The sequence below is a fragment of the Apostichopus japonicus genome, chromosome 7, assembly GCF_037975245.1.
Source record: "Apostichopus japonicus isolate 1M-3 chromosome 7, ASM3797524v1, whole genome shotgun sequence".
In the NCBI taxonomy this organism is placed as follows: Eukaryota; Metazoa; Echinodermata; class Holothuroidea; order Aspidochirotida; family Stichopodidae; genus Apostichopus; species Apostichopus japonicus.
Window position 1 is genome coordinate 18,372,279 of NC_092567.1, and position 15,208 is coordinate 18,387,486.

General features: G+C 39.2%; 1 protein-coding gene across 3 annotated transcripts; it reads right to left on the minus strand.

Annotated features, from left to right (window-relative positions):
- Window positions 1-296: 296 nt before the first annotated feature.
- On the minus strand, window positions 297-15,189 carry LOC139969592 (nuclear transcription factor Y subunit alpha-like). 3 transcript variants are annotated; one of them, XM_071974696.1, is made up of 9 exons: window positions 15,045-15,189; window positions 12,431-12,567; window positions 11,379-11,504; window positions 10,626-10,748; window positions 9,985-10,087; window positions 9,579-9,640; window positions 7,959-8,135; window positions 6,930-7,040; window positions 297-5,114 (listed from the first exon to the last, which is right to left on the minus strand). In XM_071974696.1, the coding sequence occupies exons 2-9, from the start codon at window positions 12,557-12,559 to the stop codon at window positions 4,974-4,976; spliced, it is 972 nt and encodes a 323-aa protein (XP_071830797.1). In that variant the 5' UTR covers window positions 12,560-12,567; window positions 15,045-15,189; the 3' UTR covers window positions 297-4,973. The 3 variants fall into 3 exon arrangements, with proteins under 3 accessions (XP_071830797.1, XP_071830799.1, XP_071830798.1); XM_071974698.1 differs by having other exon boundaries at window positions 10,626-10,745; window positions 15,045-15,188; XM_071974697.1 differs by lacking the exon at window positions 15,045-15,189 and adding an exon at window positions 14,643-14,796.
- Between the last annotated feature and the right edge of the window lie 19 nt (window positions 15,190-15,208).

Consider the following 15,208-nt stretch of genomic DNA (forward strand, 5'->3'; position numbering starts at 1 on the left):
CATTTGATGAGACCTGTTGGAGATTAGGTAGGGAAGGGGGAGGTAATGGCTCGTGGAGGTACTACTGTAAATGGGGGCTTTGGGGACTACTTGATTTGGTGCCTTCGGTGGTCCTGGCAGTGGAATTTTCTATTGTTCTCATCCTCGGGGAGTGGGGGGGTCAGGGGGTAGGTTAATTCTTTCAGCATTGTGGAACTCTTTTATGATTAAGCTTACCAGTGACTATAGTAATTGAGAAGTAAAATATCCCTTAAAATTAAATTAAAAACCCAAAAAAACTGACAAACATTTACAGGTAAAGTGTGGTATAATATAATATATTTCAAGTGATCTCTGAGCAATGATCCATTAAACAAAGTTTACAATAATGAAAATTAGAAAAAAGTGGCAAAATATTTTGGCCACTTTTAAAATTAAAAAAAAGACATAAAGAATGTTATTTGTGGCAAAACACTGCCCAATTTAATGAACACTGACGAAGACACGGCCATGAGCGATTAGACTTGCCAGCCGTTATTGATAATTATTTCTAAAGACCCGTACAAATGGCTTGGGCATGCACACTGCATGTCTATGACGGCATGCGAAAAAAAGTCTCTACGACCACCAAAATGTATTCGTATAGGTTTCGTTCTTTCTATCCCCAATATGGCTACCATTGTTGAAATGGAAGCAGTTGTTACCAGCCATTTGGCTGACACTGCTGAGTTTTTTTAGTCTAGTCCACTTTAAGCTGATGCAAATTAAGACTGCTTCAAATCTTGATAATTCATTGTCATAAACACAATGACACTGTGGTGTTACCGATGGTTAATATAGGTGTTACAACGTTCAAATTGAGTCCGGTCACGTTTATTCCGGAGGTTTTTTTGGCCGGATTACAACGACGACCATTTTCGACGTTCAGTCTACATCCAATGCCTCGACTTACAGTTTTGTTTCGATAAATAAAATTTGTCACCAAACACAAATAGTCGATACAAATATTACAGTCAAATATATATATCGTTTATGATTATCGTACCAGCCAAAATGGAACAAACAGATATACATAAGTCCTAGGTAGGATGAAAAGTATCATTTCTTATATTTCATATGGAAATTGTACTAAAAAGCACCAAAGATAATTCAAATTATGTACATGTAAGCCTATGGTCAGCTTACCAGTCATTGCCACAACATATATACCATCCTCAGTAGTAGTAGCATTGCTCCCTTAAAATAGTAAAATGAACTGAGTCGAGAACAGCAAGACCTAGAAAATTGTTGCCACTTCTGAAACAGGCATTTCTTGTGGGGGGGGGGGGGGAGGGGCCGCATTTTAACAACCGTTAAAAATCATTTCACTACAAACGGTCAGTCAACCAAATTATCCAAATTTGAAATATTTAAAGCATCAATATAAATGGTTTTCTTTACTAACCCTCAGTACCTAAAATTATGTTTGAATTTAGTGCAGCATTAACAAATATGTAACAAATTGCTTGTGACAAGAGTTTTCTCATGTATATACTGTACATCAATTGTATATGATACTCCCAGGCTTAAGAAGAGTTTTAAATTACTCTTGGCAAATAAATCTATAGGTTTCCCCAAAAATAATTCTTAGACTGTTTCATGTTAAACTATCAATTTTTTTGCAGATCATACTTTCCTAAGCTACCAGATATATTTTCAGGGAAGACAGAATTTTGTTCTTCTACCCCAGTAACCCCTCTAGCGGAATAACACACCCTCTTGTTGAGACCAGAATGCAGAGATACAGTTCAAGGGTGACTAGGCACTGATCTCCATAAACCAGAGTTGATCTCCACAGGTAACACTAAGTTACTTGTGTATCACTCGACTGTGTGCGTAGTTTACCACTGTGTGTTTGAAGCTCAATATTGCACTATCAGTAAACATAGATTGGCCATACAAGCCAGAGAAATTTCTTGACAAACACAGAGGTGTAAAGATATGTATTTGACACAGAATTGAACATGGTCAAGCATTCTAATAAACAGGTAAGAAATCATAGTATCTGTCCGAATAGATTAATTATAGTTTAGATCGTTGTGAATATTGGTTTTATTTCTATAAATGGCCAAAAAGAATCCTTCAAATAGCATATTGACCCATATATGGAGCCATAGGAAACTTTGGCACCAAGCATACTGCATCAATCCAACCCCTTCCCCTTTTCCCCATTCTTACCCATATTCCCAACAATTTCCCCCTCCCCCCCCAACCCCTTTCTCACTCTCCTCTAGAAGGCTCTTGTTATTACTACTTTACTGTTGCAATTAAATCACACATGGACATGAAAAGGATATCACCAAATTTATCTTATTAACACTGGTTTGGAATGTAACAATAAACTTCAGGTCATAGGTCAATCTGATTCCCAGCTCCAAGTCATATGACTGCTTTATCACTAAATGATAAACAATTTAAATATTGCAAAAAATTTGAAAAGAAATATGTACTTGATAATTTTTGGGGGCTCCTTCTACCATATTTGAGACCCAATTTATAGTTAAAAGGGAAGATATTTCACATCAATAGTGTCAGTATCTGTATGATCGGACTCGAGGGAGTATATTACTTGCATAAATTTTGTCCTCCGTTTTTGTGGCTATTTTTTCAAGTATATAATGAAATCTCTCTATTTATTCTAAGCTCTATTCAGTAAACTGTACAGCTTTTGAATGAATCCTTCTTGCTGCCAATAATAACTACTTGGTTAAAATAAATGAATATGCATGAGACCAATCAGGGTCGCAAGAGAGCAATTCATTGTGTGCTATGAATGGATCTAAAAGCAACCGCTTTATACTAGGGACTCTATTATAACGGGATGCAAAAATCATACCATAGTTCGGTGAAGAGTACATTGTTCATTTTGCAGCCACCATGGAAACTTGTGAACACAAAGGTTGTCACAAACTTAGCAAGTGCCATGACAGGCCAACCCATCAAATGGCGTTTGGACGGTAGAAACAAGCTTGGAAGGTGATGAACTTAGTATGTGATGATAGGCCAACACATTACCTACCCTAACATGTGTAGGACATGTCAGTTGAAAATTTCCATCTTAGTTCTTCCAACCTTGGAAGGTGATGAACTTAGTGTGTGATGATAGGCCAATCCATCATCTATCCTATGGTGGGTAGAACATGTCGTTTGAAAACTTCTATGCCCTAGCAACCTTGTAAGGTGATGAACTTAGTGTGTGATGATAGGCCAAGCCATCATCTACCCTATGGTGGGTAGAACATGTCAGTTAAAAACTTCTATGCCCTAGCAACCTTGGAAGGTGATGAACTTAGTGTGTGATGATAGGCCAAGCCATCATCTACCCTATGGTGGGTAGGACATGTCAGTTAAAAACTTCTATTTTTGCCCTCGATGATGAACTTAGTGTGCGAGTCACAGGAGCAATAAATTGTAGTACTTACAAGAGCACTCTATGGTGGTCCTGAATGGACAGATGAGTATGTAGACTTACTGTGTTAGTATAGCAGTAACAAGTCAAACACACAATCTTTGTCTTGTTGTCAAAATGAGTGCAACGCAGCAACTCGACAGGCTGATAATTTTCGTCAAAATGTAACATGAGAGTATACCTGTCAACTTGACAAAAACATAAAAATTTGTCAAGATGTGGCATTATATTAACGCCCTAGTCTATAAATCGCCTGTCCCTTCAGAGCCACCGTAGTAGGCTTTCTGTACAAAGAAAATAATACCACTAGGCCATAGTGTATCCACTGATATTTGGTCACATCAATGATGCAAATTAACTCAAAAGTAGAACTTCCTAAAGTAAGGATTTTGCCAGGGTTATAAGGGCCTCTCGAAAAAGTCTTACTATAGATGACATTGATAATTCCAACATGGATTAAAATATCAGCAAAATGCTATTCAATGTAAAAAAAATACAAAAGTACAAACAATCATCAAGGTTTTCATCTCCATTTTTCAAACTTAACGATAAATCACTGATAGCACACCATAGGATCTCAAAGCAGGATTCAGGGTTCATTTCCAGAAATGGGCTTTGTTTTTGGAGACTACCTTTTAAACAGTCTTTTGATTGTCCGAGACAACAAAAACGTCTGTTCAGACGACCACAATCGAGTCGCCCGCTGGAGGACTAGTTGCTAACATCCAGTTTAGATGGCATTGTAACTAAAATCCCCCCCCCCCCCCCCGGAAGAGATCAAGTGATGGATTGGTATCGCCTTTGATTCACTTTGGAAAAACTGTAAACAAGCTTATGAGCCACACGAATGGTTCGAGTCACTCCAAGATTAATGTAAGTCGTCCAGTTACAGAGTTGTTGACAATTGACAATTCATAATCATGGACGTTAAATATGAATGTAAGAGACTGACTTCGTTCAGCTTGCGGCTTTGATAAGCCAATGAGGCTTGTTCCTGCTTGCAGGAGGATTTAAAATACATACATACATACATACACGCATACATACATACATACATGCAAACCTCCACGTCTCTTCCTGCAGTGTAGATACTGGTCGTTCTTCATTCACTGTTTTGCTCAATCTTTTTGGTCTACGAAATTTACTGTTTAGACGACCAAAAAGTGTGACAAACCACTTTGACATGTTTAAATGTGACTCGAGAGAAAGACAATCCCAATTACTGAATTTAATGGTGACGGGGCAAAAAGTCACCGGTAAAAATAACATACTAACTGTGATGTCTCCAGCCACCTTCCGCACACTGGAATATCTGCAAGAATGGACCGTTTTCCTGTTTGATGATATTGTCAATATTCTGTAAGCTTCTTTCAGTAATAAGATTCTTGAAGTTGACTCAAACCCCTAATTTCCTGCTTTGAAGTTTTCTGTGCACATTTTTGTTCAAATCGACTACTCATTCGTCATAATAGTGTCCTGACAGCTGGACCGGTGGTTGACTACTTTCACCTTTGACCTCCATCGCCATTGGTCATATTTCACCCTTTTAACCTTGATCACCGTTGGTCGTTATGGACGGTATGGTTTCGGCTTGAGCCTGGGCGAGTAGCGCCGTGCCTTGACTTACGGCTGCGCTGTTTAGTAAAGGCTGGTGGTGGTATAAAGTGAGTACTTGAGTTGATCCAGCCTGCGAGGATAAAAATAAAAATCTGCATTGCAATTTTTTTTTCCACTTAATCCTCTTTTGACACCTCAACCAATTTCCAGCGAAAGAGGCAGGGAGAGGGGGAGGCTGGGTCTTTGGTGCTTGTCTAAATTAACTTTAATTGTCAGCGAAAGATATTACAACATGAGGAAGCTTTTATGTATATCTTTGATTTATATATATATATATATATTTATATATAAATATATGCAATGGAGGTAAACGACAAAGGCAAATGAATATATATAAATGAAAATCATAATGAGTTGGAAAATCAAGAACAGTGAAAAAACTTTCAGCCTCCACCGGGATTCGAACCACGGGCCTCCCGCTCTGTACGCGGACACCCTAACCACTAGGCTATGGACGCTGATTGTATGTCCAGAGGTTCGAAACCGGTAAGGAAGATCGTAATTCCACTGTAGGCGTTTGTCACCTGTATCGAACAATACTAGTTCTGTTTTTGGTGACATATTTTGCCTTACTCTAGAGATCAAACATGATGCTAACCAACTCGAAAATCTGTGTTCAAAGTATCTCTTTCGAGATCCGGCTTTAGGAATCACAATTGATTTTCGAGTTGGTTAGCATCATGTTTGATCTCTAGAGTAAGGCAAAATATGTCACCAAAAACAGAACTAGTATTGTTCGATACAGGTGACAAACGCCTACAGTGGAATTACGATCTTCCTTACCGGTTTCGAACCTCTGGACATACAATCAGCGTCCATAGCCTAGTGGTTAGGGTGTCCGCGTACAGAGCGTTCGAATCCCGGTGGAGGCTTAAAGTTTTTTCACTGTTCTTTATATATAAATATATATATATATATAATGAAATTTGCATCTCTATGATAAAAGCTACTGTGCAGGTTTTACCTATTGACACGCAAAATTTACAGTAATATTCTGAAGCGGCCAACTCCTGCGGTCTGGATATGCCAATAACGGGATTTTATTCGGTGGCAGACAATCGAACACTTATCATGCAGATGGAATTATTCCTCACTGTTATTTGAAAACGTCCATCTGGAATACCTTGTTCCTAACTTGAGATATGGTTGATCGAATGTAACCAGCTAGTCTAATTAGATGAAACCCTCCCAAACTCCAGGCAGTGGATCACAGCGGGTGGTCTGTGATGTCATTATGGCAGATGTTCTTCGAAAGCTTTACTTTCCAATCCATGCAATCTTCCCTATTAATAATCATTATTGAAATGTGACACATTTGGGAATGTCTTCTTAGCTGTCCATGTTCTCTGTATTTAGAAATTTCTTAAAACTATTTTCTTTGTCAATAAATGATCTCAAAATTATCCAGAAAAACAGAGAGGCGATTCAAGATCAATTGTCACGAGGACATCTGGCTTTGCTGCTGCCAATAGCATTAAATGCATTGAAGACTCGCCCCAAACCGTGTGCGGCCATCTGAAAAAGTTAACTCTCCGTTGCTTGCAAGTGAAGCTTTGTTCGTGTCGCTACAAAATGCAGACAGTACAGTAATGAAACGTGATACCTTGTTATCTTTAGCTGGACCTGAGATGTCCATCGCTGTATTGTTTGTACACTGTGCTGTGGGTATTGACCTCAGCTGTATGTACTGACTGTACACTAGTGTCTAATTACCGATGGTAGCAAGCTGTGTGTGTGTGTATTTTCTGGGGTTGATGGTGGTGTCTAACACTTCTGTTACACCTCATTCGAAACTAAGTCAGATTACCGGCATTAGACGTTTATTTTTGCGCGAGTCTTCACACCCTTTAAAAAAAACATCACAAAAGTAGACGTTAGACCATACCTGCGAATGAGACGGATCGTCCATCTCCCGTTGTGAACCCTGGTTAAAGCGCCCTCCATCACCACGAATACGATTCATAGCGTGGTTGTGTCTAGATTCATGAAGATATTTCTGTGAAATGATTTCCAAAAAATTGAATGGGATACTGTTTGTCAAGGCAATACAAATAAGATTCTTAGCATGGTTGTCTAGATTCATGAAGATATTTCTGTGAAATGGTTTAAGAAATATTTGAATGGGATAATATTTGCCATGGCAATATGAATACAATTCATCGTGGTTGTGTCTAGATTCATGAAGATATTTCTGTGAAATGATTTAAGAAAAATTTGATAGAAAACGATTTGCCGAGGCAATTAAAGTGGTCTCTTTCTTTCATGAAGCATCTACCTTAACATTATTTCTTCCTTAACGATACCAATTTGCATTGAAATAGCTTTAGGAACTATATCACAATTAGAGCAATGTACACATTCATTTGAAAGGTCGACCCTCATTGATAAAATAGTCCGAAATGGGCCCACTGAGGCGACATTTTTAGGTAAGTGTTCAGTCATTAGTTTTGGTGCTTAGCTATGAAAGAGTATGAAATAAATTAATGATACTCCAAAGATCAGGAGGATCAAAAGTGATGTAAGGCATCTTAGAAATTCAACAGAAACAGAAATATTCTGTAGCGAGGGCTGGCAGATGGGGGTTGTGGAATCTGTGATGTAAAGGCGTCTTAGAGATTCCCTCAGTGAAATAGAAAGATTCTGGAGCGAGGGCTAAAAAATGGGGGTGGGGAATCCTTTGCAAAAACTTCCAACTCTTCTAGCTAAAAATCTTAACCTGTGTGCGTACACTTTCTAAAAGTACCTCGCATAGCCAACTTAATTGTGACATTGTTTCTCTCTGGGAGACGAAAGTACTGCCTAAAGGCAGTAAACGGCAACACAACTTGGAATTTCATTACCTACAGTTCGGGCATTTTGACGATGATTATCCCAGATTTCTGGGGCTACGAAAGTCGCTGAGCTCTCGACTTACCCTTCTCTCTTTTGGTATTCTGCCCTCAGCCTCTAAGCGTGCTCTCGCTTGTCTTCTCTTCAGTATCCTGTGGTATTGTTTAGCATTGACGTAGAGCGGCTCCTCTTCCAGCAATTCTGCGGCACCGGCTAACGGAATCTTTTGCATCGTATGTACACCACCTGCTCCGGGTACCATCTGAATTTACAAATGGACGGGGAAAGAATGAAAATGAAGAAAATTTTAGACTGCTGAACTATCTATAGTATGAAATGATCTATGATTTCAACTGAAGGAGGACGGAAGTCAGTGGATATCGCTGACATGCAAGATGGGGGGGGGGGGGGGTTGGCTTGTTCATGATTTATCAGGATATCGCTTGTAGGGTCACCAATAGTTAATATGATATATTGGTACAGAAAATATCACATCGCAACTAACCTAATGGATATACACATCATTATGCTGTAAACAATAAGGACATCATGAAGGGAGTAGGGGGGGTGGAACAGGGGTGATGGTATGGTTAGCCATCATAGGCGTAGGAGGCTGGGGGGGGCTGCAGCCCCCCAACCCAAAATTTTTGTGAAAATTTGGGCAATATCATGAGACCTTTTTGGGCACCTACTGAAAGAAAAATAATTTGCAATGTGTTTCCAATGGTTAAACTGATATTATCATTATCATTATTATTGTAACAACTTCCCCAATAATTATAACTGATATGGAAGGGTAATGAGACGGCAAATGATTGGCATTGTTATTGGCATCCGATGTAATAACCGATGCATACCTATATGATATGCACATTAACAAACATTTTCCGCGCGAAAAATTGTGGTTGTATTTTTCGGGCAAGTCGTTACAGCCCCCCAAATCAAACTGGGCTCCTACTCCTATGTTAGCCATTATATAATAACTTCCACAGTGGGGTTTAAGGGGAATACAATACTCTTCTTAGCCAACACCGATATATGAATATTCAAGACTACACTGACTGTAGCAGCCAGTTGGGAGAGTTTCCTAATGCTGATACCTCTCTAAACTGTCCTCCCATGACATGCTCTCAAAGCACTGGCATTGACAGTACAAACAGTTCCTGACCTTCATCTGATAGAAACATGATATTGATACTGCTGGCACCGACAATACGAGTGCTCTGAAGCGGGACATGACCAGAGATGTGCTCACACTGGGCGGCAAGCTGCGCCCAGCAGTTCTGAATGCCGCCCAGCACAAACAGTATTTTAAACATTTCCACCCAGCACTTTTTTGATGATAATTTAACAAATTTTACCATTTAACCAAAATCTGGGAGAATACATGGCACAAGAGAAGGAAAAATAGCACCACCTAAGCATACTTCATGTGCAAAATTTGTCAAGTGGGTAGAGGGTACCCCACCCATGTGATCCCTCTCCCAGGGTGTGGATCACACTACCGCAAAATCTGCCCGGCACTCAAATATTCCTGAGCACATCCCTGCATGACAGTACAGTATCGAATAACCAAGTTGTCCCAACTGGGTGAGAGTAGAGAAACTCAACAGTTCTAAGTGTTTGGTAAAGTGAATGTACTAGTTCATTATCTTTATATAACAGAACAAAATTAGACATTTGACTTTGGAAATTGTCCCATTACCATGATGACGGTCCCTGGATCACTGTTTGGCATGGTGAGAATCTGAGAAGCACTGGAATTATCTATGAATAAATATAACACAATAAAAGATTAAAGTAATTGAGATTAACCACAGCTGTGTGTGACAGTTATATAACACAGCATAGCATAGGGGACAAACATATCACAAACTTGCCAACATTTTATTCTATCTCAGACAAAGTGACACTTGGGCTTTTAAAGGCTTAATATAAATCCGACAGTTTCATAATTTGTGGAATTAAAACTTCAATTGTCAACCATCATTTATAGGTTGCATTGTTATGATAATTTTATGAACAATTTCACTACCGAAATTTGCATTCATTTTTTTGGGGGCAATTTAGAGGAAAATCACAAACTGGTGAGAACAATATCTAGTACTTACTTTGTGATAGTTGTGTCTGTGGGAGGCTAACCGTGCCTTCATTGTTACTGTTTACTGGCTGAATAAAGATGGTCTGACCGTCTGCTGTTATGAGCTGTTGTAACTGTAACGAATAACGAAGACAATGTTACAGCACATGAATATGCATGAAGACTGAAATGAAAGGGACGAAGATAATTTCACATGTTGAACATATGTTTGTTTCACACAGCTTATTGAATTGCAAATTTCTGATATTTGCTTTCAGGTTTTCATGGAATATTGTCATGGAAGACTTTGTCAATACTTAACAGGTTACAAGGCAAATTTATTTCAGTCCCATAGAAGACAAAACCCCATCTTAAGATCTTCTTCCTTCATCTCTGTGCTTATTGTAAGAAACAAAATCTTCCTTTTTATTTGCGAGATCGGGTGGGCTGGAAGAAAGGGGTAGACTACTACCGAGGTGGGGAGGTGGATAACATTCAAAATTTAACTGTTAATTTTATCTCTGTCTTCTATCAGATAGAAGATTCTGTAGTTGATCAATTTTGAATCTTGTGAATAGACATTACATGGATACAATTCAAACATAACACATGTATACTGACCAAACTGAGCTCCAACAATTTACAGCATATTCCCTAGCAACCTGTACATACCGGTAACTGGTTACTCTGTTGTCCCTGCAGGATAATTTGTTGTACTTGATTTTGATTGCTCTGTGTCGTAAGTGTGTCATTTTGTGACTGGAGCTGCTGTGGTTGAACCACTTGAATGGTCTGCTTGAATGGATGAAACAAAGGAGAAACATGAACATATCATGATGTCACAGTTGCCACTACTACATTATCCAATGACAGGTACGCAGTACGATTGTCAAAGTAGATCTCGTTGTGATCTCAATCCGTGGCATCGCCAAGAAGGGGAGGGAGGGGAGGAAGCATGAAGGAACGGGGGAAGAACGCACCCCCGGAAATATCCGGCACCCCTTTGCACTACCCACTCACCCTCCAATGCTGCACCCCATCCCGCTTCCAAATATATGGCAATACTGATGTCCTCACCATGATGAATGTAATGATGAAGAAGCTACCTAACTTGAAGTGACTCCTGAAAATATAGTTGATTATGTATGCCAGATTACGGCTGCACCTTATGGATGTCCTCAGGAGATGTCTTAGATATGGATCACGGCAGTGCCCCAGGAAGGACTGTTTGAATTGTGCACAACTGGGTGAGTGTGTATGACAAGTTACTAATTACCAGGGTTTATGTTGTTAAGTCATTTGAGAATGCCTTGGTCTTCATACAACGATGTAATCATCTAAAAATAACTTTATAACATTTATATAGTAATGATTTAAATTAACAAATTGTTTTATATTTCGTCAGCTAAATGTCGTTCATTGTACCTGTAGCTGCTGATTACTTGATCCGCTGGGCATCTGCAGCTGGATCTGCCCTGATTGGTTCCCTGCCACCTGAACTGTGATTGGTTGAGAGCCTGATATGATCTGACCTCCACTGACCTGGACTACCTGATAAAAGTACAAAATTTACAATAATATCAATCGTTCTATTCCATTTTCTCTTATTAATGATATAAGAGTGCGGTGGTTCAGTGGGTACAACAGTGCTACAGTGTACACATCTTTACATTTGTACAGAAATTCAACCCATCTTGCATAGTACAGTAGTTTACTTTTGCTACCTATTCCCTGCATAGCCAATCTGTGAAACATAGCATTAACAAGAAGGAAACAGATACATCTACTGTATGTATAAAGAGTGAAATGAAAGGAAACCAGGGGGAACGCTTCAAATCCTAGCTGAGTTAAGCCTCACAATGTATGTACAGTATGTATTTTAGATCCTCCTGCAAGCAGGAACTCGCGAAGAAGCCACCATTGGCTTATCAAAGCCGCAAACTGACCAAAGTCAATCTCTTAGAGTCATATTTAACGTCCATGATTATGAATTGTCAACAACTCTGTAACTGGACGAAATACATTAATCTTGGAGTGACTTGAACTGGGCACCTTATGATTGGAAGGCACCGGCGTTAACCACTGAGCTAACACTCCTAGCTCCACACATGCATTCTATTAATCACACAATCATCATGATGTAATAATTTTGCAACAATTTTGGCCCATTCAAAGAGACTTGGTGAGTAATAAACTTAAGATGCAAATCACAAGGCTGTGTTCATTGTTTTGGTAAATTAAAAATTATTAATTGAGGACATCATAATATATATAGTAATACAGAAACAAAGATGTGCATTGAAAACTTATACTGCAGCTGGACTCATGAGTCACAGATTTGACTGCCAGTGAAGAACTAATGACTGGAGGTTATTTGTTCAATGTGTCTGTGAATCGTCATTCGAGAGAGGGAGGGAGCCAGACATTATGTAAGGTGGTGAGATAGGAAAGTGCCGGCGAGAGATTAGGAACCTTACCTGGTTTTGTCCCTGTGCCAACTGAATCTGCTGGAGCCCCGTCGTTTGGCTTTGCGAGTTCTGTATACCCTGAATAGCTGATAACTGGTCGGAACTCAGTGCTAGCGACACACCAGAGTTGGACTCCATCCCTACAACTACAAGAAAATAGGAAAATATGCAGAATCGCTACATAAGAATTGAAACTACTATTTGTGTGTATAGATTGTCAAAATGGGAAAAGCATTGGTGGCATACAGGGCTAGGTTCATTTACACAAGTATTTGTTTGTCTTGCCTTAATTACTAAACAATGGATCGAATTCTGGTAAGCAGTTTCTCAAATTGCTGATTCATATTATGCACAATGAATCAGTGGTACCATGACGAATCGATTTCCACAAACTTTGGTTTTCATTCATTATATAGTTTGGTTGTTTCCTTCTTTTTTGGGGGGGGGCAGGGAGGTGGGGGATGAGTTGCTACCCCCAGCCTCCACACCTCCCCAACTGTACTCGCCTAGCATGCTCGTATTTTTGAATATCTGCTGCTGCATTATAAATCTGAAAAGTTTGTCAGAAACTTGGCAAGAGATGCAAACATGTCAGCATTTGTGAGACGGATGATTTGTGTACATGTATCTATGTATATACTACTGTACTTTCAATTACACTTGAGTAAATTATTTTGGTTTTATGTAGGCCTACCTGTAATCACTCTAACTTAAGATTAGTATGTAGGTTTATTCTATCATACATTATATACCAGTGCTGATAGTCGAATCTTTCTTTTGTAGTCGATTAATCGCATAGCTCTTCTCGAGATTACTTGGTTACAGTTATGACGTCGTCGCTGTCAGCACAGTGCTAGTGTAGCATTGTTAGAGCCTGTACTTTTGCGAAATTTGCTGACAAACTATAGTGTTGTTTTTGATAAGTTAGGTTATTTTTCAAAAGCAGATTACGTGTAGTGCTAGCTTGTACTAGTCATGTAATCGCAACTAAGGTTTTGAGCATGATTAATCAAACTACCAAGTGTAATCACAACTACTACCACTTGTGATTAATCCATTACAACGACCAGCACTAGTATATACAGTGCACAACTTTTCCTGATGCAAATGCTGGTTATGTGATTCACCCTTCATGCAAAAAGGTAGCATGCACATGGTATATATTTCCTTAAAGGTATTGAAGACTCACACCAAAGTACCGCATGTGGCCATCTGAAAAAGTTACTTTCCCATTGCTTGCAAGTGGCGTTTTGTTGGTGTTGCTACAAAATGCAGACAGTACAGTAATGAAACGTGATACCTTGTTATCTTTAGCTGGACCTGAGATGTCCATCGCTGTATTATTTGTACAGCTGTGCTGTGGGTATTGACCCCAGAGCTATGTACTGACTGTACACTAGTGTCTAATTGCCGATGGTAGCAACCTGTGTGTGTGTGTTTCTGGGATCGATAGTGGTGTCTAACACTTCTGTTACACCTCATTCGAAACTAGGTCAGATTACCAGCATTAGACGTTTCTTTTTGCGTGAGTCTTCACACCCTTTAATAATGTTTAGTTTTGAGGGAACTTCGTAAGTAGCATACAGGGCCCAGGCCATGTCTCTGCATCTCTCCTCGGGACATAAAACCATAAACCAATCATAGACTGTACTGTACTATTTGTGTATAGCTGTTCTTCCTAGTGAATTGTCCTCCTGATCGATTTGTAACACTAGTTGTAGTACTACTACTAGTATAGTCAGTATTGCGAAGTTTGGAACACTGCGAAGTTCGGACACCCTAAAAATACACGAAAAACTACAAAGCTACAGTTATTTTCTCTCCAAAATGACCCGTGTGTAAGTAAGTACTTACATATTTAACAATAAAATGACGGAGATCTATGAAGCCTGTTATAATTACTGAAAAAGCAACTGCGCCACCAATTTTATCACCAGCGCCACTGTGGGTTGGGTGTCCGAACTTCGCAATACTCTAGCAAAGAAATACCAGTTCCACAATCACGAAGAATCTTCTTGAAATACAACGTGAAAACAGTTTGCAGGAAAGAAAGTTTGGCCGTGTATAGTAATATAAAACAATTTTCCCACTATATCAAGTATATTTTCAGGTGATTTAGACCAGAAGATATAGTTTTGGGGTGTTTTAAGGCTTAGGTGTCCGAACTTCGAAGTGTCCATGCTAGTACTAGGGACGTACTGATTAATTATTAAAGCAGTACCAAAATGCAGCAGCAGTCCTGGAAGTTTGAACCTCGCCTAAGTTGGACATATTGCAGCCTGGCCAAACTGGTATGATTGGAGTATGCACCACAGGTTGTACGCGGGTATTTTGTAATATTAATTAGTAATAGGCTAGAAACACACTGTATACGAAGTGCAGCACAAATAAACGTTGTGCACCATGTCACTTGAGCATGTGTACTGTGTTACATACTAGTCAACGACTAACGTTAGGCCTAATTCCTCACGCTTGCAACGTTCACACAATTTTACCGCCTATGCGAGATAAGTGCATTCAGTCTATATTTTTTGTATCAGTAAAAATTGTTTTCTTCACTTCAAATTATTACAGTACTGAAAGATTCGAAACTTTCTTTGACCACTAGGAAAATATGACTTACTCTGGAAAATTCACGATTTGATTGGCTCAAAATTTGTCACAGAAAATTCCGGGAGCGAATGGACACAGCGCTGTTGGTTCTCAGCCTGAGTACAATGACCAATGGCTGACGCGTGATAGTTAACTGAATAATTGCATATTTATAATGTCAAGAGTCAAGAATAT

Bases quoted from the DNA above. Each gene is read 5' to 3' on its own strand.
- LOC139969592 (XM_071974696.1), bottom strand. From the start codon at position 12,559: ATGGAGTCCAACTCTGGTGTGTCGCTAGCACTGAGTTCCGACCAGTTA. The intron at 10,749-11,378 runs GTACAATGAACG...CATCCATTCAAG, and splicing joins CAAGTAATCAGCAGCTACAG to CAGACCATTCAAGTGGTTCA. The intron at 8,136-9,578 runs GTAATGGGACAA...TTGTAAATTCAG, and splicing joins ATCCAGGGACCGTCATCATG to ATGGTACCCGGAGCAGGTGG.